The 24840-nt window shown below is 42.8% G+C and overlaps 1 protein-coding gene across 2 annotated transcripts in view; it reads right to left on the bottom strand.

The window, feature by feature from the left end:
* Positions 1–1777: 1777 nt before the first annotated feature.
* Positions 1778–24840, bottom strand: part of adamts18 (ADAM metallopeptidase with thrombospondin type 1 motif, 18) — a 304264-nt gene continuing 281201 nt past the window's right edge. For both annotated transcript variants that reach the window (XM_073070409.1, XM_073070410.1), the window contains 4 exons: positions 14920–15114; positions 11049–11273; positions 9475–9619; positions 1778–7396 (listed from right to left, as the gene is read on the bottom strand). In XM_073070409.1, the coding sequence (XP_072926510.1) occupies positions 7281–7396; positions 9475–9619; positions 11049–11273; positions 14920–15114 (681 nt within the window). In that variant the 3' untranslated portion in view covers positions 1778–7280. The remainder of the gene's footprint in view (positions 7397–9474; positions 9620–11048; positions 11274–14919; positions 15115–24840) is intronic.

The raw sequence follows: 24840 nt of genomic DNA, 5'->3' as shown, positions 1-24840 counted from the left end.
GGAAACCAGAGCACCCGGAGGAAACCCACATGCTAACTGCTACACACCGTGGTGCTATAATTCTATAACGTGGGCAATTGCCTAGAATGTATTGTCTCTCATGCCCAACAATTCCTTTTTCAAAAATTTGTTTATCAGTTACCTACACCAGCAGTGGATCAAGCTGGCATCGCCTCTTTACAATGAGATGCCAGTTTACCTCAATCTACTCTTAATTCATCAACTTACTTTCCTTCTCCCTTGGAGTCCATTTTTATGAGAAGATTCTAGAATTTTTGACTGCTGTTCTGACCTATCTATCTTCAGATGTGGATTTTTAAAAAAGCTAGAACACCAGAATAATATACTAAAAGTAGATTTCAATGGAACTGGGTATGGTGAAAAGAGCTGGGTTAATAAATAAAAATCTTGCGAAGATGCAATTTAGGCTTATCAGAAGTAGACTGAGAAAACATTAAAACACCAGATTCATTTAGGGTGCCACAATATCGTAACGGTTAGTGAGATGTTATTATAGTTTGGGGTGTTTCGGAGTTTGGAGTTCAGTTCCAGTGCTGTCTGTAGGGAGTATGTACGTTCTCCCCATGGACACCTGGGTTTCCTTCGGGTGCTCGTATTTCCTCCAACAGTCCAAAGACATACCAGTTAGAGGTTAATTGGTCATTGTAAGGCTAGTGGTAAATAAGTGGATTACTGGGCGGTGAGCCTCGTTGGGCCGGAAGGGCTTTTTCTGTACTGTATCTTGAAATAAAATATCAATTTAATAAAAATAGATTTCAGTGGATAAAGTGAAAAGAGCTATCACTGAAGCTCAGTGAAGATCGACCATGGATGTTACATCCTAGCTGACTAGATACGCAAGCTGGGGCAGCACGATATGCAGAGCAAGCTGTTGCCCACGCAGCAAGCTCACCCTCTCCATGCATCTGATGAACCCAAAGGAACAGCAGAGGCCAATACAGTTTTGCACCAGTGATGTTGCAGGAGTTACCAGTCAATGTCAAACTCAACATAGAACTGCCTTAGGGATTCCAGCTCTGGATTCTTCCCTCGGGGTTTACTCCCGAAGTCTTCTCGAGCTGCAAGGCAACGGAAGTTTGAGGTCAGAGTTTTCCTTCTCCTAGGTAGGCTGCCAACCACGGCTGATGAGCCCCATCTTCCCAAAACGAACATTATCCTGGTGATATATTGGGTACATCTCCCAGCAGGACCTTCTCGAATCAGGGGTCATGGTCTCAGAATAAGAGGTTGGCCATTTTTGCTTCTTCTTTCAGTGGGTCATGAATCTTTGGGAATTTCTGTCTAATCAAGCTGTCCATAAGACATAGGGGCAGAATTAAGCTATTTGGCCCATCAAATGAGCTTCACCATTTCATCCTGATTTATTAATCCTCTCAACCCCATTCTCCTGCCTTTTCTCCGTAACCCTGATGCACCGACTAATCAAGAACCTATCAATGTGGAATCATTGCATATTTAAATACTAAGAATAGACAGATTTTTGGATCCATGAGTTGACTGGAGAGGCAAGGAGGCCAAGATTTTACCGAATTTTGTAAAAGACTTAAAGGAACCTGTTAACCTTCCCCTGAGCCATTTAGTCTTAAGATGGGTAAAAGGATCATAATTAAAATTAAATTCTTAGTTGCCTCCTAAAACAAGACTCCGTACCATTCAGCTGTTTCCACACCTGCAAGATAATCCCTTTCAGATAAGAACAAGCTAATATGTGAATGAATTTTATTACAAAAAGATTTACAAAAATTAAATAATACAGTATTAATGCACATATAAAAAGCAAACTACAGCCTCTTTCAATAACACATTGCAACCATCACAATATTTTCACGTTCCTGCTTGGCTGGTACATGGGGAGACCCACTACATGAATTTGATAATAAATTAAAAAATGTACAAGCAATATAATATTTAGTTTAAAAAGGCCTCGAAAGCAAACCATCAGATACATAATATACGAATCAACTTCTGAAATAAATGGCAAGAAGAATTAAAGTACGTGTATTTTTCCCTCAATCTTGCTTTTTCAAAGAGGGCTTAAAATAGTTATCTTCCAGCCTCTCCAAAATTCTAATCAGTTTTCTAACAAATCAGGATTTTCACTCCCCGTAAGTTAGGTTTTGGGCAACAAAGGTGCATGACAGAATTCCAATCTCATAATTCACTGTTTCCCTAATAAAAAAATATAGAATTAGGCTGGGACCCCACTTGCTCTTTTCCCTTCCCTTCACTAAGCCATACCACTCCAGGTTTTTTCACGGCATAGGAGGCTGTTCAGCCTGTCAAGTTTATACTACCTCTTAGAGAACTCTTATTATTGCATTCCTCCACATATTCCTTGAAAGCACTTGTCTCTCACACGCCCGGTAACTCCATACTGCCTCTACTTCCTCTCACCTACAGTAGCTGGTTGAGCTATAGACAGACAGAAACATCAAGTTCAGCTCATTTCACCAAAATCTCACCACCCATCCCATTCATTCCCCTAGCTAATCTTGTGCTTATTTCACCATCTCTTGTGTGGGCTGTACTGGCTGAATTGATGGGGATTCTACTCAACATTTGGCAACTAGGCACTTAGTTTTTCTTAGTCCAGTCGTTGAACACTCACTGGGCTCCTAATTTGTCTTCATTATCTCAATACTGCGATGCCATCCGACAACCAGCTTTATCTTGACTTGTGTGAAGAAAGGTCTGCCATTCTCCAGAAAAGACTGCAGTTAAAAGTTATGACTGGTGTGACCATGATAGCACTAGAGATGTCTTTCCAAACGGAAGAACCTAAGAAATAGGAGCAGGAGTCGGCCATCTGGCCATCGAGCCAACTCCGCCATTCAATAAGCTCATGGCTGATCTGGACATGGACTCATGTCCGCCTACCTGCCTTTCCCCCATAACACTTAATTCCCCTACTGTGCAAAAACCTCGTCTTAAATATATTTACTAAGGAAGCCTCCACTGATTCATTGGGCAGAGAATTTCACATATTCACCACCCTCTGGGAAAAGCAGTTCCTCCTCATCGCCATCCCAGACTTACTCCCCCCAAATCTTGGGTCTATGTCCTCTAGTTCTAGTCTCACCTACCAGTGGAAACAACTTTCCTACCTCTATCTTATCTATCCCTTTTATAAACAAATCCTTTACTCTTAGTTGAAGGAACGCAAACGAGCTTCTGGTGAGCAAAGAAAAAGCCTCAAATATCAAAATCAGCCTGACGAAATTCAACATTACATCTAAAAACTGGGAAGGTATTGCAATCAATATAAACAGCTGGAAGAATTCTATGCTGCATGGGGGTGATGAACCCTGTGCTACAGAGATCAAGAGGCAGCTATGAAAGGAGAGACTAAACAAGAAAAAAACCCAGCCACTAACCACAGCGACCACTTACTCTTGCCCCCACTGGACCAGAACACGTGATCCGGTACATACATCCACCTGAAGACCCACCAATAGGCAATCTCTTAGAAAACATCATAATCAACCAGTGATCATACCACTACTAGGGACGGCTCCATTTGCAGACAACACCAGGGGGCACAACAATGTAAGAAAAATTCAAGATTGAAATAAGATTTTAGGATTAAGGGGGTATCAAGGGTTAAGGGGAATTGACAGGACATGGAGCAAAGCCAAGATCAGAACAGCAATATCTTGGTCAAATGGCAAAGTGTTAATCACTAATAAATCTAAAGGAGGAATCTAATTCAGGAAGAACATGAGATTCTGCAGATGCTGGAAATCCAGAGCTACACACAGAAAAACCTGGAGGAGCTCAGCAGGTCAGGAACATCGATGGAAACTAATGAACACTCGGCGATTCGGGCCGGGACCCTTCAGCAGCAACTAAAATTCAGGAGGTACTTCTATAAAAAGGGTATAGGGAGAAAGTAAAACTCAATATCTTCATGAGAGTTAGAATCAAAAACATTTTTGGATTTAAAGCAAGCAAAACCTACACAAGTATTGTGTACCATTCTGGTTACCCTATTATCGAGAAACACATGTTTAAGCAGAAACAGTGCAAGGAAGACTTGTGAGAGCTTTGCCAGATCTCGAGTGCCTGGGTTACAGGAAGAGGTTGAGCAGGCTGGTACTTTATTCCCTGGAGCGCAGGAGGCTAAGGGGCGATCTTACAAAGGTGTTTAAAATCACGAAGGGCACAGTAGAGTGAATGCACGCAGTCTTTTTTCCCAGGGAAAGGGAAACAAAAACTATAAGGCATAAATTTAACGTGAGAAGGGAAAGATTTAAAAGAAACCCAAAGCAAGTTCTTCAGGCAGAGGGAAGTGCTTATATGTAATGCATTGCCAGAGAAAATAGCTGAAGCAGGAACATGCAAACCTTTAGAGAGAATGTGGGCCAAATGCTGATAAATGGAATTAGCTTAAATGGGCATCTTGATTGGGATAGTCACATTGATCCAAAAGCCCCGTTTCTGGGCTGCATTGCTCAGCTCTAGGTAAGAAAGGGAAAGAAAATGCTGAACATTTATATGAATGTATTTACATATCTCCTTCCACAATGGTCCAGGGTGCTCTGCAGTTGCCTATGAGCTGGATCGTACTATATGAGCTGTATGTGACTGTATGCATTGTGTTTTGCACACTGGCCCCAGAAGAATGATGTTTTGTTTAGCTGTATACATGTGTATGATTGAATGACAATAAACTGGAACTTGAAAATCTGATGGGAAGTATCTGAGACAGTGCAGAATCTTCTTGAAAATTTATTGGAACACAAAGTGAAATTACTTCTGCAAGCACTGACTGATTTCACAAGAGAAAAAACTATCCACTGGTACTTTGGTATGTTGTTCAACAAATTAATCCATCTAGGAGTCTCAGAACAGAGGGACGTCCTTTTAGAACAGAGATCAGCATTGAGTGGTGAATCTGTGCAATTTGTTGCCACAGGCCCAAGTCATTGGGCATATTTAAGGCAAAGGTTGATAGATTCTTGCTAAGTCAGGGAATGAAAGGATATTGATAGAAAGCAGCAGATTTGGGTTGAGAGGGAAAATAGATCATGATGAATGGCCCAATTCTGCTCCTATATCTTATGGCCCAGCAGCCTTCAGAAGCTTTATATTAATCACTAACCAATTTCTACTAGCAAAACATGGAAGGTGTTCAGCAAGAGTGTGCATTATTTTAACTTTGTCAACATTTTTGTTGGAACGACAAAGGAGATGGGGTAAAGAGCCTATTATTTAACAAACAATCTGTTTGCTTTCCAGATTTGTTGAGTAAAGGCAGTTTGCCTTGATGGTGAACAGAGGAGGTTGGCAGCATAAATCCTGTAGGGGGTTGATGGCCTAGTTGTATCATGTGATGGAACCTCCAAAACAAAGTTTCCAGGCAGAGTTGACATTCCTATGGAGTACACGGTGTACAATGAGAGTGAGGCAGAATGAAGGTATAGGTTGGTATTCTGGTGGATAAATATGTGTATGTACATCTTGGTGAAAAACTGATGTAGCCCAATAACACTGTCAGTGGCCAGGCTGGTGGAAATTTGCCCTTTGTTTTGCTGAATTCCAAAGGAAGCAAATTAATGCACATGGATGACTACATTGTGCATTTCGCACTTATAGGAGTCTTTGGCAAGCATGACCCCAATTCACCGGTGCAATACACAGTGCTAGTAGATCCTCTGAGTGTTGTCCTGGAGTACACCTTTCTATAATCCAGGATGGACAAGAAAGGGAGTCCATAACATTGCTTCCATCTCCCTTGCACACTGTTTGTATCCATGTGCTGGTACTGTTTATTTCCCTGTAAGGATTGTGGTGGGAGGAAGATTGGGCTTTTGGGAATGATGTTGTGAAGACTTCATCGGATGAATTAGAGTCTCGCACTGCCTGGCTTTTATCTACATCATGTAGAGGGTACAGCAGCCAGGTCTGAGATAAGCTCTTGCAGAGATCAATCACAGCCTTGACAGGCGAATGGTTTCCTTCCACGCTGTGTGATTACCTACCTAATGACATTGTAGTTTCCAGTATCACTCACCAGTTGCCACAGGGGACAATCATGGAATTAGTAAACACACAGGACAGTTTAAGTCCTTCTCCTAGAATCACTGGATCTTTCTGATAAACATTTCCTTTAAAATACATATCTTTCTCTCAGCAACTTTATATAGAAACAGTACTGTGCAAAAGTTTTTGGCACTTATGTATTACCAGAGCACCTAAGATTTTGCACAGTACTGTAGTAATTTTTAAGTATTGCACCCTTGACATTCCCAACATTCCTTGTTATCGCCAGATTTACAAACTTCTTTTCCACTCCTCATTGACAGTACTGTAGACCATGTGCATGTAGACAGGATTAGCTTCAATTTAGATCAGGACCATCATGGACTTTGTGAATACTCCGTGCTTTTCAGAACTTCTGTACATTAGTTTATGGAAGTATTAAGGAAGATTTTCCATTGTAAAGATATAATGATATTTCTCACATGCAAACACACACATACTGAATATCCAACAGGCAGTTTGGTGCATGAAGCTTACATTATTCCTACATTAAAAGAAAGGCTGGTAGCTCAGCTTGGGACAGGCTGTTAGGCTGGAAATTAGCACCACATTCTTAATGTCGCGCTTGACATTCTTGTGAAGACAGTAATCCCCCATCCATCAGTAAGTGCATTAACCTTGTTCTCTCACAAAGCAATCGCAGTCCACAGGCTCGTTTTATATAGAATATTCACACACACGCACTCATGCACACACTCACTCACAAACACACGCAAACCCATATGAAAACAATCACACAAACTGTTAATATTTCTTACAAAAATGCACATTTTATGTATATATATATATTTTTTTATACCTAGGTAATTGTCTGATTCTCCACACTGATGAATATTCTATTTATCCAGCTGGATAAAATACCATCAACAAGAGTTGGATTTGCTGGCAAATACTTTAAAGTTTCAAAGTCTGTATAGCACCAACGGATCATCTCATCTTCATTATTAGTCCTTCAAGTCCTGCTGGATACCAATGGCCCATCAATCATTGGTAAGGGTGACATAACAGCCTACTGACCTTTGTCCAAACCTGTCCCTCAACCACCTCAATAAAGGACCACAAGGGGCGCTGATTTAGGCATCCGCCCTTTTGTTGGACTAAGTCAATCCTTCTTGACCGCAGCCAATAAATAATCTTGTTGGGGAGAGCCGTGGGGAAAGGAGGGGGGTGTTTAAGAGAGGAGGTCGAGGTGAGCACAGCGGCTATGATGCTGATCGCTATCGATTGGTTCTGTTGCAGGACTTGCAGCATTGCTTGCCGTAGAACTTGTGGCCACAGACACCATGTTGTGGCACCAGGTGACACCAGCTAAAGTAGTCAACACAGTTGAGATCTGCAAAGGGAGAAGAAAACATCAGACAGTGAAGGATAAAACCCACAACGTACAGTAAATCACATAATACTCTTGATACTTCTCCTATCCAGCTGCAAAAACATTTAATCTCAAATATGTCAACCTGTTACCAGTCTTAGCTGTTACAGTACTTTGTGGCTGTCTCAGATTACTAAAACAGATATCTGTACTGGTAATCCAGAGATCTCACTCATGGCAAGTCTTTAGATTCAAGGTGGAATTCTTGTTTTGCAAATAACTCACACTTCAGTGACGAGGCAGAATAACAGTTTGGCACAAACTAGATGGGCCAAACGGCCTGTTCCTGTGTTGTAGAGTTCTAAGACTCTACAACTTCCTTTCTACCTGTATCAGAACTGGCCACAGCTGCCTGTTGTCACGTTGGGTCAGCTCTTTTGTAAGTCTAGCGTTTTTGGTCGAACCCACAGCCTTTGCATTCACGACACCGTACATAGGCAAGGGTCAGCACACAGCAGTGTAGCGGTTAGTGTAATTCTATTACAGTGCCAGCGACCAGGGTTCAATGACCATGCAGATTTCCTTTGGATGCTCTGGTTTCCTCGTATGGTGGTGGCATCTGTCGGTCTCGAGAGACCATGGATCTGCGCCTGGAGTTTCCAGGGTGCAGGCCTGGGCAGCGTTGTATGGGAGCCTGGCAGTTGCCCAAGCTGCAGGCCTTCCCCTCTCCACGCCACCGATGTTGTCCAAGGGAAGGGCACTAGGACCCATGCAGCTTGGCACCGGTGTCGTCGCAGAGTAATGTGTTGTTAAGTGCCTTGCTCAAGGACACAAACACGCTGCCTCAGCTGAGGCTCGAACCAGTGACCTTCAGGTTACTAGCCTGATGCCTTGCCCACTAGGCCACGCGCCAACACCTCGTATGAGTTAGTAAGTTAATTAGTCATGTGGGTGTAATTGGGCGTCATGGGCTCATCGGTACAGAAGGGCCTGTTACTGGCTGTATCTCTAAATAAAAATAAACAAAGAAATTTAATCTGATCTTCATTACAGATAGGTCACTTGGTCTTGCCCTATCAGAGATATTCTCTTGGTTCTACCCATCTCCCTCGCGCCTTGCCTTCTCTGCTACCTTAACCAATTGATTACTACGGATGGGTGAAAAGGTTGGCAATAAGGGGTTGGGTTGAATGGCCTGGCTCAGTACATCTCTATAACCCTCCAGGGATTCCGAAGATTCACTACCTGCTGAGAGAAGAAACCTTACATCTTAATCTCAATCTGTGACCCATGGTCCTAGACTGCCAAACACTTTACACTCTCCAATTCAAAAAGCTCTCCTATTATTCTTCCAAACTCCAGGAAATACAGTTCCAATCTATTCAGTCTTGCCTCACTCAATGAAATTTATTTATTGAGATATAGCATGGAATAAACCCTTCTGCACTGCCCAACAACCCCCCAATTTAATCCTAGTCTAACCATGCGACGATTTACAATGAGCAATTAACCTACCAGCTGGTACGTCTTTGCACTTTGGGAGGAACAGAAGCACCCAGGGAAACCCACGCGGTTAGGGGGAGAACGTACAAGCTCCTTACAGGCAGCAGCAGGTATTGAACACGGATCACAAAAGCGTGCTAACCACTACACTACCATGCCGCCCCATCTACCATTGATAAGGAGTTCAAATTTACACAATGCACAATAGTCTAACAAACTGCAGGATAACATCCTTCCTCAGTGGTATGATAGAATTGCAGTTACTGTAATGTTTTACAGTGCCAGTGATCCAGGTTCAATTCCCACTGCTGTTGCAGTTCTCCCTGTGACCCCATGGGTTTCCTCCAGGTGGTCCGGTTTCCTGTGGGTTAGTGTTAGTAAGTTGTGAGCATGCTAAGTTGACGTTGGAAGTGTGGCCACACATACTGTACTTCGACTGTGCTTGTCGTTGATGCAGAATGACACATTTCATTGTACGTTTCGATGTACATGTGACAAATAAAGCTAATCTTTTCCTCCTGTATTCAAAACACTGTCAGATGGCTCAATCCTTCTGCTAGAGCGTTGGGGCCTCTGCCGCCCAAGAGGAGATTTACCTTTCCTGGATGATGGACAGAAGACTGTATTACAAGCTCTCGACACGGCTGGTTTCTGGTGGATGAGGCATCCCACCGAGGGTCTCCCCTGCCGCAGGCAATGCATGGTTCGGATCTGGACTCCACCCCCACACGTTACCGTACACTGCACGGAAGGAAAGAAATGCAGACCTGCCTTTAATTACTGTTAACGTACTCTGGCTGTTTGAAATGAGTACATTGCTGGAGGACAGTTACTGCTGTAAGTGTCCACGACAAAGTGACAATGACAAGGCAGTCTGGTTTTGTTTGGAGTGTAAGGACTGATTATGAGACTGAAGGCCCATTAGGTCTGTCAGCGCAGTCAGTAAGGGGAGCTCTTCCCTAATCTCTTATAACCATCTGAACATGCACATGGGAGTTTGGCACATAGCTCCAGGTGAAAGGAAACATTGCTCGGGTGTAAGTTTTCCTTGGCAAATACTAAAAGACAGGTATCAGAGTATATTGACCAACCAGTGTCATCACTTTACCTCCCATCAACCCACTTGCACAAACAGTGCTCAGTCTCCAGGATTCAGCCTTTGACTTCATGGAATTCTACACGACCTTTGGGATTTGACCTTCGGTATTAACACCTGGACTAGCCAATCACAGGACCCCAAACTCCAGGCTGACCAGCCCTCATGTCCACTGCTCGCACAGACATCCGACTGTGGAGTGGAGCTTTGCCCTCTAACTCCTCCACACTCTTGTCCCTAAATGCTAACCTGACCCATAATTTCCCTCTCCGTCCCCAAAGTCATCCCTATGAAATTTAAAAGACAACTACGTCTGAGACACAATCGCAATGGAAACTGCAGTGTGGCCCCATCTTGACCTTTCTGATTGTTTTTTTGTGCATTTTCAGGTCCTTTCTTATCTCAGCACCAGCCCTAACACAATATTTTGATTTTTAACCATCTTTGGGAGATGGTTTTAACAGCAAGGGGGAGGCTTGTGTTATATTGAGGTGTAGGAGATGAACAGTTCCCCTGAAGGATCTTCAACAGGAAGTCCACCGGTATACGTTGGAGGAGGTTGGACCAACTGTACATGGAGTGAAACGGAGGGAGTTGAGAATAACAATCAAGCTGAGAGTGGCCTTGGATGTGGTACTGGGAGACAAGTTTGAGAACAGGCGGATAGGAGTGCTGCAGCAAGGGATGAAGTTGTTTCACACTGGCACCCAGCCAAGGGTCCAGTACATGCTTGGGTTGCTGGGATAAAGCCAAGGAATGCCAACCCCAGGATAACGCTGCCAAGATTCCCCACAATGATCCAATGAACAACACTGCCCAGCAAATGGCACCATTACGTATCCCAGACGTAGAAATTGGGTCGGGATCATAAGGTTGACCGATAACAGGAATAATCAGACAAGTTTCCTGATTGGTACAATGTGACCTAGCACAAAAGTGACAAATAAAGTTTACTGCAAGTGCAAACAATATTCAATTACATGACACTGAGGAAAAGAAAGTGCCACAGGATCTAACTGCACGGCTTTACTGCGGTTTCTGGGCCTGAATCAACATCAGGCCTTGGCCTCCTACCTGTTGCCATGGCGACGCGTACCATGCCGGTGCGGCGTTATTAAGGATTTGGTTCATGGAAGGATTGGGGCAGACACCCAGGTTACACGCTCGCTCAAGATCGACTTTTGCCTTGGGCAGGTGCCGACATCTCCTCTGAGGGAAGGGGACGTACTTTCCCGACAGACTTTTCTCGCTGCACTTCAGCTCCCGCTTTTGTACGCCGGGACCGCAGGACACCGAGCACTGTGTGAGGCAAAAAAAAAGTGCTGTTTTACACGAGAAGTAATATATTAAAGATTAAAAATTTAGCTTCGGTTGTCACATTGAAATATAGAAACACACAGTGAAATGCACCATTTGCGCCAAAGACTAATATTGTTCGAATATGTGCTGGGGGCAGCTTGCAAGTGGTGCATGCCCACAACTTACTGACCCTAGCCCATACTTCTTTGGGAGGTGAGAAGCTACCAGAGCACCAGGAAGTAACCCACACCATCATGGGGAGAACGTACAGAGTCCTTATAGATGGCGGCTGGAACTGAACTCCAATTGGTAATCATTGGTTCTGTAATAGGATTAAGCTGAAGTAGGTTAATTGGTCATATGGATGTAATTGGATGGTGCCAGCTCGTTAGGCTAGAATGGCCTATTGCTGTGCCGTATCTCCAAGTAAATAACTGCTAGGTACTGTGCTGTAAACAGCATTCAAAGATGATCACAAGTTCACAGCATATAAAATGGCAAAGAGATCCCTATTGCTGCTCAGTTACCCTCCTCCTCCCGTTGAGAAGTAAGCAACTATGAAGAAAATTGTCGACTCCATCAGTGCAAGTGGTTGAAATCAGCAATGCCAGTGATACCGCTATACCATACCAGCATAGAATAGATATTTACATATTAAGATACAGTGCAGAACAGGCATTCTGGCCTTTAAGCCATGCCGCCCAGCAATCCCCTGATTTAACTCTAGCCTAATCGCAGCACAAGTTACAATGACCAATTAGCCTACGAACCAGCATGTCTTGGGACTGTGGGGAGAACATACAAACTCCTTACAGGCAGCGGTGGGAATTGAACCTGGATCGCCTGTATTGTAAAGGGTTGTGCTAACCACAACACTACCAAGTCACCCTATAAATTACCTTCTCTCTTTTGGCTCTTTCCAACTAATCGCTGCTAATTGAATTTGACTTTAGAGCAAACAGAAAATCTAATTTATTTTTAACATCCACTATAAAGATAACCTTAAATAGTTAACTCCTCTTCCTCTCAATATTTGCAGCTAAGCACTGCCGGCTCCATTATCGTCACCAGCCTCCCCATCATCAAATTCATCTTCAAAAGGCAATGCCTCGAGAAGATGGCATCTGTCAATAAGGACCCTCACTATCCAGGATACGCCCTCTTCTCGTTGTTACTATCAGGGTGGAGGTACAGGAGACAAGAAATCAGTAATTTAGGAAGAGTGACTTCCTCTCCGCCATCAAATTACTGAATGAACAATGAACCCATGAATGCGACCTCTGTTTTTGCACCATGTTATTTTATTACACTTATTATAACTTTCATGTCTTTGCACTGTACCACTGAAACAAAACAACACATTTCATGACTTATTTCAGTGATAATAAATCTGATTCTGATTTATACATTTAAAGGTTTAGAATGTGTCTTTGATTCCTCTGGGCAATGCTCAGCAGAAAGGTGGTGGTGCATTTTGATAAAGGCTCTTTGACATGAAGCTTGATTCTCATTCCACGGACGCTGCCTGACCTGCTGGCTGTTTCCAGCATTTCAGTTCCTGTTTCCCATTTCAGCATTTTGATTTTCAATTATTCCTCGCAGCTTCTGAAATATATTCCCCTTGAAATTTATAAAACTAAATGCCAGAGATGAAGTACTGTGATTGTTGCAAGGAGTCAAGATGTTTTTTTTTAATCCTTGCACGTCGAATTATCCACTATGTGCAGCCACTAGAATGTCTGCTTTAGCTTCAAGTTCAAGTTTAATTGTCATTCAACCATTCATGAGTACAGTCAAATGAACCAGCATTCCTCTGGGGCCAGGGTGCAGAACACAGCACCAACAGCACACACAGCACAAGGCACATATAGGACATAAAACCATAAGACATAGGAGCAGAATTAGGCCATTCAGCCCATCAAGCCTGTTCCAATATTCCATCATAGCTGATCCTGGATCTGTGGAATTTGTTGCCACGAGCGGCTGTGGAGGCCAAATTTTTAGGTGCATTTAAGGCAGAGATAGATAGGTTCTTGATTAACCAGGGCATCAAAGGGTACAGGGAGAAGCAGGGGAGTGGGGATGACCGGAAGAGTTGGATCAGCCCATGATTGAATGGCGGAGCAGACTGAATGGGCCAAATGGCCTGCTTCTGCTCCTATATTTTATGGTCTTATCCACTCCCATACACCTGCTCTATCACCTTATCCTTTGATGCCCTGACCGATCAGAAAACAATTGACTTCTGCCTTAAATATACCCACAGACTTGGCCTCCACCGCAGTCTGTGACAGAGCATTCCACAGATTCACCATTCTCTGGCTAAAAAGAATCCTCCTTACCTCCATTCCAAAAGATTGCCCCTCAATTCTGAGGCTGTCGGCTCTAGTTCTGGATATCCCCACCAAAGGAAACATCCTCTCTACATCCATCCTATCTAGTCCTTTCAACATTTGGTAGGTTTCAATGAGATCCCCAAGCATTCAGCTGAACTCCAGTGAGTACAGCCCCAAAGCCGCCAAGCACTCCTCATATGTTAACCCCTTCATTCCATATATGATAGCAAGCATGTATAAGATACTAGCGAAGTACAGTCACACAAGAATATATAGTCCAAATCCCCGAGTCCATGAATATTGCAGCAGTCTGCAGTCAAACATGATAGATTGTCTTCTGCTGCGCGAACACTGGAGGGCAGCACTGACACCTCCAGTACTGACTCTCTCTTGGACGGCTACAGACAGGGGACACCACAGGTTGCGGTCTAGTCCCTATTATGACCAAGGCCACGCAGCTCCCCTGCCATCAGCACCTGCTGTTCACCAATAAACCGATGAACCGGTCCTTTAGCATTCCATATTACCAATGTCCAACAAGAAAACACAAGAAAAACGACTAAGGTAATCACTTGCTGTTAGACTGGATACCACCACATAACTCAAGTCCTCAGGTCCTGACAACATCCTTTTAAATTTTCTTTCTTTCACTTTTATTAATATCTTTCCTGTTGGTGGGTGACTAGGACTATACACGATACTCCAAATATAGCCTTACCAACATTTGAAACAACTTCAACAGAACATCCCAACTTCTGTACTCATGCCCCAATTAGCTTGCTCACGTGTACATCGAAACATACAGTGAAATGCTTTAATTGTATCATATGAAATCAGCTTGGATTGTACTGGGCAGCTCTTGTGTCACCACGCATAGCAATTCCACAACTTACTCACCCCAAATGCATGACTTTGGAGCGTGGGAGAAACCCAGAGCATCTGGAGGAAACCCAAGTGGTCACAGAAAGAACATACAAACATCTAACAGATAGCAGTAGGAATCCAACCCCAATTCACGATCGCTGATGCTGTAAGGCGACTGCACTAACTGCTACACTACTGTGTTGCCCTGATTTATGAAGGTCAATGTGCAAAAAACTCCTTAATAACCCTTATTATCTGTGATGCTATGACAACATAACTTAGGTTAATTTAAGTTTGTCATGTTTATAATACGCTATGCTGTTGCAACACAATGAATTTCATGGCACGTATATTCTATGTATGCCAATGACAAGCTTGCTTGCTGGGATTGTACCATCCACAAGGTCGCAAAGACATTCCCCCTTATCAGTAAGGCAATGCCAGACCTCCGCCCAGGCTGATGTGATCCACCTCAGTCGGTCATTCTTCGGGCACCTCCGCAGCACGCACATCTCCTGATTCTTCGGCTTTGTTTCCTGGCTACACAGGCTGTCCGGGACGGTGTGCGGTTTGGACGTTGGGTTGGTGCCTCTGCAGTAGACGTTGCGCTTTCTCAATCCCCGGCCACAGGTTTTGGAACACTGGAAAAAGAATGTGAGAAGTTGGAGAAGGTGCAGGTTGCAAAAACACAAAACATAGGAGCAGAATTAGGCCATTCAGCCCATCAAATCCACTCTGCCATCTCAACCCAATTCTCCTACCTTCTCCCCGTAACCTCTGACACACTTACTAATTAGCAACCTATCAACTTCCATTTCAGATATACCAATGACTTCCTCAGCCAGGTTAGCACTTCAGCAAAAGGCCATGGAGGTGCCACATTGTCAGAGGTGCTCTCAGGTATAATGTAAAAAAAAAGCTAAACATCTTGTTTCCCCTCCTGCAATACAAATAGGTCCTGTGAAACTGCAAGGAATTCTCTTTGACATTCTGTTTGACAGTTCCCTTCAAACATTATTCCTGAAACAGGTTAAGTGTCTGTAGGCCTTTGTGATTACAAAAAGACTTCAATGGCTGTAAAACTTTTTGGTATCCCGAGATGATAAGGGACTACAGAAATTTAACTTGTTTGTTTTTATGGCAAAAATATTGAGAAGGATCTTATGGAACTTCTTTTCCATCTAGAAATCACAGTACAATGTCTTTAAATCTATCCTTACCAATGGGAAAGCACTGGACGTCCTAGATAAGTCATCATCATTACCATTATGTGCTATGTCTAAGACAGGCAATCATGGTCTTTGACCATGATTGTTCTTGACAAATTTTTCTACAGAAGTGGTTTATCTTTGCCTTCCTCTGGGCAGCGTCTTTACAACACAGGTGACCCCAGCCATTATCAATACTGTTCAAAGATTGTCTGCCTGGCGTCAGTAGTCACATAACCAGGAACTGTGATATGCATCAGCCACCCATACGACCATCCGCCACCTGCTCCCATGGATTCACGTGACCCTGACCCGGGGGTGGGGGGGCTAAGCAGGTGCTACACCTTGCCCCAAGGAGACCTGCAGGCTAATGGAGAGAAGGAGCGCCTTACAGCTCCTTTGGCAGAGATGTGCCACCACTTAGATAAGTACCTCGCTTTAAAGACTGCTTCTCTGACTATCCAGACTGTAATGTATGGATCTATTTCTTTCAGAGCAATGACACCCCCCCATCCTTAGCACTACATACCGATCTGTTGTCTGCGCATGTTCATTGTTCTCTCTCTCACTGCAATGTGAATACACCTGTTAAAGCCATCTCCAGCATGTGTGCCTTTATTTAATTGATATAGAGTTGTGCACAGACACAACAAAGACAAAATCATGCTCTGTACTAGAACTCTATGCTTACATGCACCTTCACTGCAGCAGCTTTGAGAAAACCTGCGGACACAATGCTGACTGATGTTTCTTTTTCTTAATTGGAAGCCTTAAGGAATATGGAGGAAAGAGAGAGTTATGAAATTCAGGCACAGTTCAGCTGTAGTAGGCAAGAGGCAAAAGACTTCAAGGATTACAGACTTGAGAGAGAGGTTTCTTTTTACACAGAGGATTTGTTAATGGAATGAGGTGCCAGAAGAAATAGTTGGGGCAGACACAATAACAATGTTTAAAGGACACTTGGATTGTTACGTGCAATGAGAAGAATGTGAGCCAAACACAGGCAAGCTGGGCCATCCTAAAGTCCCACTTGTGGCAGGTGGTGCAGAGGTGCCCAATTTATGATGGCTTCACCAATAAATTCTAACTTTATTTCTGTATTCTGTTGTATTTCTTTATTTAATTCTAAATGCCTACAAGAAAATGAATCTCATGGTGACATATACTGTATGTACTTTGATAATCAACTTTCTTTGACTTTGAAATTTTGCTGCCCTCTAACGCTATTTCTGGCTTCCCCCTGCTGTGATACTTCCTGTGCTGCTGAGTATATCTAGCGTTTTCTGTTCTCTATCCAAGACTTCCAGCAAGTGCGCATTTTGAACTTTGCAAGAAGTATTCCGCACTTACAGATATATGGATTGCAATAACACACCTCCCCCAGATTAACGAATGATAAATTACTATGCCTAAAGGTATTCAAATCAAGACAAAGGTAATCTCTATAGCTTCGGTCTTCATTGTTAAATTCCAGGTGGCAGTCTGGACCACAAGATTGTATCAGGAGCCAGAACGTGCAACTTGTCCAAGCTAAAACAATTATTCACTGACACCGCCGTATAAATTACCATAGATACTTGTCAAACACATAGATTCCTATCACCTCCTCGATGGAGGAAGGTGCAGAGAGGGCTTAGACTTTCCAAAGTGGCTTTCAAAGTGGGTGCTTAATTCTGGGGCTGGTCACTGGATCTCGAAAAATAAGCTGCTATTTCACCTTCTTCAAATGAAATAAACACACAATACATTGAAATACATTATTACTGAGTAAAACATACTTAGACCAAGGTGACAAGAATGGACTTGGTTCCTGGGTTTGCCATGTTGTAAGGTCATAGACTACTACAGCACAGATACAGGCCCTTCTGCCCATCCAGTCCATACTGACCTGATCTTCTGTCTACTCTCATCCACTTGTACCCGGACCATAGCCCTTCATAACCCTCTCCAAACTTAGGTGTTGTTGGCAATTCGTTCCACCCTCTCAGAAGCTCCCCCTCAGGTTTCCCTTAAATATTTCACCTTTCACCCTAAATCTATAACTTCTAGTTCTAGTCTCACCCAACCGGAGGGGGAGAAAACTTGTATGTATTCACCCTATCTATACCCCTTATGATTTTATATACGTCTGTAAGATCTCTCTTCATTCTCCTGCACTCCGGGCAATAAGGTCCGAACCTACTTAACCTTTCTCTGTAATTCAGGTCCTCAAGTCCCAGCAGTATTCTGGGAAACTTTCTCTGCATTGCTGAGCATTGGAGAGGGTTCAAAGGTGGTTCTCGAAAATGACTCTGGGATTGAAAGGCTCATCATATGAGGTGGGATGTCATTGAAACCTATTAAATGTTGAAAGGCCTTGATAGAGTGGATGTGAAGAGGATGTTTCCTATGGTGAGAGAGTCTAAGACCAGAGGACACAGCCTCTGAATCGAGGGGCTTCCATTTAGAACGGAGATAAGGAGGAATTTCTTTAGCCAGAGAGTGGTGAATCTGTGAAATTTGTTGTCACAGGTGGCTGTGGAGGCCAGGTCATTAGACATATTTAAGGCAGTTGTTGATAGGTCAGAGCACGAAGGGATATAGGGAGAAGGCAGAAGATTGGGGCTGAGAGAGAAATGTATCAGCCATGATGACATGTTGGAGCAGACTCGATGGGCCAAGTGACCTAATTCTGCTCCTATATCTTTTGCTCACATGATCTTTCAAGTTCATTGATATCTTTCCTGTAAGTAGGTGACCAGAACTGCACAAAATACTCTACATTCAGCCTCAGTAATGTTTTGTACCATTTCAAGATCATACCCCAACTCAATTAATGCCTAATTTATAAAAGGCAATGTGTTTTAAATTCCCTTTACATTCCTCTCTACCCTCTGGATAAAGATGCTTCACCAGAACTTCACACCAAGTTTATTATTGACCCTTATCTTTACAACCCTGTCTACAGAGGCTCCTATGTATATATTTGTTGTGTTCACCCTTCCAAAGGGTAAAGAGTGTATCTGGTCACCATTAAGTTTGGTAGTCTATATAAAAGACCATTGGCTTGTTAGTCTTCCCTTAAAGTTAGATTTGTACATTTCTGTTACCATTCCAATAGATCACTTTCTTTCCAATACATCTTTTCCAGTCCTCTCGCCTATTCTATTCCTAGTAACTCTGAGACCGGAAATGTTGTACAATGCACTAAGTGAATAAAAGAATTGCCAGTAGGATTGCTTTTGTGTGGAGTTTAGAGTATCCTTGTTCAGGCACGTGACTTCTTGGCAAATGAAGTCGATTAGGACCCACAGGTTGTATGATGACTGTGACTGAAACATGATTGTCCCGAGACAGGAGCTCTAAATCACTGGCGGGTAGTAAATTGCAAATCGCTATGTACTGACAGCTCACCAGATCTAAACAGGTGTGGTTTAGTTTACTGCTGTCAGAAGAGCAAGTGAAATCCTTAATACAACCTTCAGAGGGCGGCAACATTGTGTGAAAGAATAACAAAGTGCTTTCAGAGAAGCCTCATTCCTTTCAGCTCTATTCAAATGTCTAATAGGAAATGAAAAGCTGCTTGTAAGTGCTGGAATGCATCCAAAAAAGGCTTCTATTACAGGAGAATACGTCCGTACAAAGGGATTTCCAAATCCGATTTGAACTAAGTTTATTTTTGTACATTCGGGATATGAGGAAGTCACCAGCAAATCCTTATGCTTTATCCATTCTGACATGCCCTTGAATTGAATAACGTGTTAGGACATTTCAGAGCACAGTTAAGGGTCTATTTTACATAGGGCCTGAACTTTTCTGTCCTTTTCTCATAGTTCCAGGGAAGATGTCTGTAAATTCCTGGCTCTCTGCAAAAATTCAAGGTAAATTTATTATCAAAGTACATATATGTCACTATATACAACCCTGGTATTCATTTTCTTGTGGGCATACTCAATAACTCCATAATAGTTTAATAACCCTAACAGCAACAGTGAAAGACAACACCATATTGGGCATTTATCCAGTGTGCAAAAGACACACTGTGCAAGTACAAACAGAAAGACAGAATAATAATAAATAAACAAACAATAAATATCGAAAACATGAGATGAAGGGTCCTTGAAAGTGAGTCCGTTAGTTGTGGGAACATCTAATGATGAAGTGAAGTTGAGTGAAATCATTCCCTTCGATTCAAGAGCCTGATGGTTGAGGGGCAATAGCTATTCCTGAACCTGGTGGTGTGGGCTCTGAATTCCTGTACCTTCCTCCTGATGGCAGCAGCAAGAAGAGAGCACGTCCTGGTTGGTGGGGATTCCAGATGATGGATGCTGCTTTACTGTTACAATGTTTTGTGTAGACATGCTCCACGGTGGAGCGGGCTTCACTCGTGATAGACTGGGTTGTATCCATTACTTTTTGGAGGATTCTCCCTACAAAGGCATTGGTGTTACCACACCAGGCCATGATGCAGCCAGTCAATATATTCTCGACTACATGTCTATAGAAGTGCGTCAAAGTTTTAGATGTCGTGTCAAATCTTTGCAAACTCCTAAGGAAGTTGCGGCATTGGCAAATTCAATTGATACACAATAAAAATGTGTAACCACTGAATTTTTGCAATTATGGACAATTTTTAAAAAGGCAGCATGGTGGCGCAGTACAATACAGTGCCAGAGATGGGTGCAATTCCCACCGCTGTCTGTAAAAGTTTGTACATTCCAATGACACATGGGTGAGTTTTAGTAAGTTGTGGGTATGCCATCTGGGTGCCAGAAGCGTGCCAAAACTTGAGGGCTGTCCTCAGCACGTACTTGGACTGCGTTTGTCGCTGATGCAAGTGACACATTTCACTGCATAATTTGTTGTTTCAAGGTACCCGTGACAAATAAGGCCTATCTTCTTCTTATTTAAAAAAAATAAGTTACGTGCAGCAGGACATGCACACAAGTGTTGATCCGAGGATACTTTTGAAGCAGTTGTAAAATATTACAAGCCCTTCATAAGGAAATGTGTCTCTCAAGAGATACACAGCCAGAAGGATGGCAATTTTGTTCATTTAGCCAGCTAGATTCAGCAAGTTACCAAATAATCTCTACAGATGCACCATTGAAAGTGTTCTGACTGGTTACATCACAGCTTGGTAAAGCAATTCCAGAGCATAGGCTGCAGAGATTAGTGGATACCATAAGATACAGGAGCACATCTAAGATAATCGGTCCACTGAGTCTTCCTTGTCATTCCATCATGGCTGATTTATTACCCCTCTCAACCCCATTTTCTGATTTCTCCCCATAACCTTTGATGCCCTCAGTATTCGAGAACCTATCAACCTCTGCTTTAAATATACTCAGTGACTTGGCCTCCACAGTCGATTGTGGCAATGGCTTCCACAGATTCACTACCCTTTGGCTAAAGAAATTCCTCCTCATCTCTGTTCTAAATGCATGTCCCTCTGGTCCTTGATTCACCCGCTACAGGAAACATCCTCCCTACATCCACCTTACCCAGATCTTTCAATATTCAATAGGTTTCACTGAGATCTTCCTAAATTCCAGCGAGTACAGGTCCACAGTCATTAAATGCTTCTCACACTTTAACCCTTTCAATCCCAGAACCATTCTCATGAACCTGCTCTGGACCCTCTCCATGATCAGTACATCTTCTCTTAGATAAGAGGCCCACAACTGCTCACAATACTCCAAGCGAGGTCTGACCAGTGCCTTATAAAACCTCAACATTACATCCTGCTTTTATATTCTGGTCATCTCGAGATGAATACCAACATTGTATTTGCCTTCCTTACCATAGACTCCACCTGAACCCTAGCCCTCAGGGAATTCAGCACAACTCCCAACCTCCTTTGCACCTCAGATTGTTTGATTTTTCTCCCCGTTTAGAAGGGTCCATAGCATTGAAAAAAATTGGGAACACCTGGTCTATGTCTTGATTCCTTCTACCAAAATGCATGACCATGCACTTCCTGACACTATATTCCACCTGCCATTTCTTTGCCCATTCGCCCAAGTCCTTTTGTAGGCTCCCCGCTTCCTCAATACAACCTGCCCCCCTCCAGATATCTTCATATTAATAGCCATAAGGCCATCAATTCCATCATGCAGATCATTTACATATAACTTGAAAAGAAGTGGTCCCAACATGTGGAACACCACACATCACTGGAAGCCAACCAGGAAAGGCGTCATTTATTCCCACTCTTTGCCTCCTGACAGACAGCTGATCTTTTATCCATGCTATTATCTTTCCTGTAATACCATGGGCTATTAACTTCTTAAGTAGATTCATGTGTGGCGCCTTGTCAAAGGGCTTCTGGAAATTCAAGTGAGCAATATCCACTGTCTCTCCTTTAGTCTATCTTGCTTATATTTTTCCTCAAATAATTCCAACAGATTCCTTAGGCAAGATTTACCCTTAAGGAAACCATGCAGAACTTGGGCCTATTTTATCATGTCCCTCCAAGTACCCCAAAACCTCATCTTTAATAATGGACTCCAAGATCTTCCCAACCACAGAAGTCAGGCTAAATGGCCTATAATTTCCTTCTTCTGCCTGCCCCTCCCACCCCCCCCCCCCTTCTTAAAGAGTGGAGTGGCATTTGCAATTTTCCAGTCCTCTGGAACCATTCCAGAATCTAGTGATTCTTGAAAGATGAGCAACAGACACAAAGTGCCAGTCCTGCTGAACGGTTTCGGCCTGAAACATCGATTGGAATTTTTTCCATAGATGGTGCCTCACCTGTTGAGTTCCTCCGGCATTTTGTGTGTGTTCCTTGGATTTCTAGCATCTGCAGATTTTCTCTTGTTTGTCATTCTTGAAAGATCATTACTAATGCCTCCACAATCTCTTCAGCCACCTCTTTCAGAATCCTGGGATGTAGTCCATCTGATCCATGTGATTTATCTACTTTCAGACCTCTTCCTTCTTAAGCACCTTTTTGTTAGTAATAGTAACAACAAACAGTTTTGTCCCCTGACATTCTTGAATTTCCAGCATACTGCTAGTGGCTTCCACAGTGAAGACTGACATAAAATAATTATTAAGTTCCTCCACCATTTCTTTATCCCTCATTACTACCTCTCCAGCATAATGTTTCAGCAATCCAATATCCACTCTCACCTCGCTTCTGCCCTTTATATAAGAAAAACTTCTGATATCCTCTTTTATATTATTGGCTAGCTTCACTTCATACTTTATCTTTCCTCTCCTTGGGCTTTTTTTGTTACCCTATGTTGTTTGTTAAAAGCTTCCCAATCCGCTAAGTTCCCATGACTTTTTTTTTGCTATTTTATATGAGCTCTCGTTTGATTTTATGCTGTTTTGAGTTCCCTTGTCAGTTATGGTTGCCTCATCTTTGCTTTAGAATACTTCTTCATCTTTGGGATGTATCTATCCAGCATCTTTCAAATTACCCCCAGAAATTCCAGCCATTGTTGTTTTGTCCCTGCTAGTGTCCCCTTCCAATCAACTTTGGCCAGCTCCTCTTTCATGCTCCTGTAATTCCCTTCACTCCACTGTAACATTGATACATCTGACTTATATCTTTCCCCTTTCAAACTGCAGGGTGGATTCTATCATATTATGATCACTGGTTTCCTTTGCCTTAAACTCCCTACCTAATCAAACTCGGTTCATTACACAGTACCCAAATCAATATTTCCATTCCCCACCACAAGCTGCTCTAAAAAGCCAGCTTGGAGGCATTCTACTAATTCCCTCTCTTGGGATCCAGCACAAACTTGATTTTGCCAGTCTGCCAGAACAACCCCCATTGACATCAATGGTTTTGGAGTTGAGAGGGTGAACAGCTTTAAGTTCCTCGGCATACACATCACATAGAATCTCATGTGGTCTGCACACACCACTGTGTAGTGAAAAAAGCACAACAGTGCCTCTTTGATCTCAGACAGTTGAAGAAATTTGGTATGGGCCCCCAAATCCTAAGAACTTTCTACAGGGGCACAATTGAGAGCATCAACGCCTGCTATGGGAGATGTACTTTCCTCAATCACAGGACTCTGCAGACAGTGGTGCAGACAGCCCAGTGCATCTGCAGATGCGAAGTTCCCATGATTCAGGACATTTATAAAGACAGGTGTATAAAAAGGGCTCGAAGGATCACTGGGGACCCGAGTCACCCCAACCACAAACTGTTCCAGCTGCTACCATCCGGGAAACAGTACTGCAGCATAAAAGCCAGGATCTACAGGCTCCGGGACAGCTTCTTCCACCAGGCCAACAGACTGATTAATTCATGCTGATACAATTGTATGTCAATGTTATATTGATTGCCATGTTGTACATACTATTTATTACAAATTACTATAAATTGCATATTGTACATTTAGATGGAGACGTAAAGATTTTTACTCCTCATGTATATGAACGACATAAGTAATAAAGTCAATTCAATTCAACTCATTGAAATCACCATTGCTATCATAACTTTGCCCTTATTACATGTCCTTATTTCTATTTCCTGTTGAAGTTTATATCACACATTCTGGCTACTATTTGGAGGCCTGTATATAACTCTCATCAAGGGCTTTTTACCTTGCAGTTTCTTAACTCTACCCACAAGGGTTCTACATCTTTCGATCCTTATGTCACATCTTTCTAAGGAGTTGATAGGGATTGTCTATCTAGCCTGGTCTATCATGAGCATAGTCATCCCCACCCTTGTCAGCATCTATAGGAGGTACTGCAACAAGAAGGCCGCATCTATCGTCAAGTATCCCCACCATCTAGACCATGTCCTATTCTTGCTGCTACTGATAGATAGATAGATAGATAGATAGATAGATAGATAGATAGATAGATAGATAGATAGATAGATAGATAGATAGATAGAAGCCTGAAGCCCAACACCACCAGGTTCACGAACAACTATTTTCCTACATCCATCAGGCTCTTGAACCAACCTGTACAACCCTAATCCTTCCTCAGCAATGAAGCACCTCAGGCCCCCTCATGCGCTACAATGGACGGGTTTTTTCTGCTCTAATATCTTGTTTTCAGCATCAGAATCTGTTTTTTTTTTTATCACTGACATATCTCATGAAGTTCGTTGTTTTTGTGACAGCAGTACAGAGCAAAACATGAATAATAAGTTGCAAAAAAAATGCAAAAAAGGAATAGCAAAGTAGTATGTATGGACTGTTCAGA

Source organism: Hemitrygon akajei, chromosome 17 (assembly GCF_048418815.1).
Source record: "Hemitrygon akajei chromosome 17, sHemAka1.3, whole genome shotgun sequence".
In the NCBI taxonomy this organism is placed as follows: domain Eukaryota; kingdom Metazoa; phylum Chordata; class Chondrichthyes; order Myliobatiformes; family Dasyatidae; genus Hemitrygon; species Hemitrygon akajei.
Note: the sequence above shows the minus strand (reverse complement) of the source record. Positions and strands in the feature narration are given on the sequence as shown.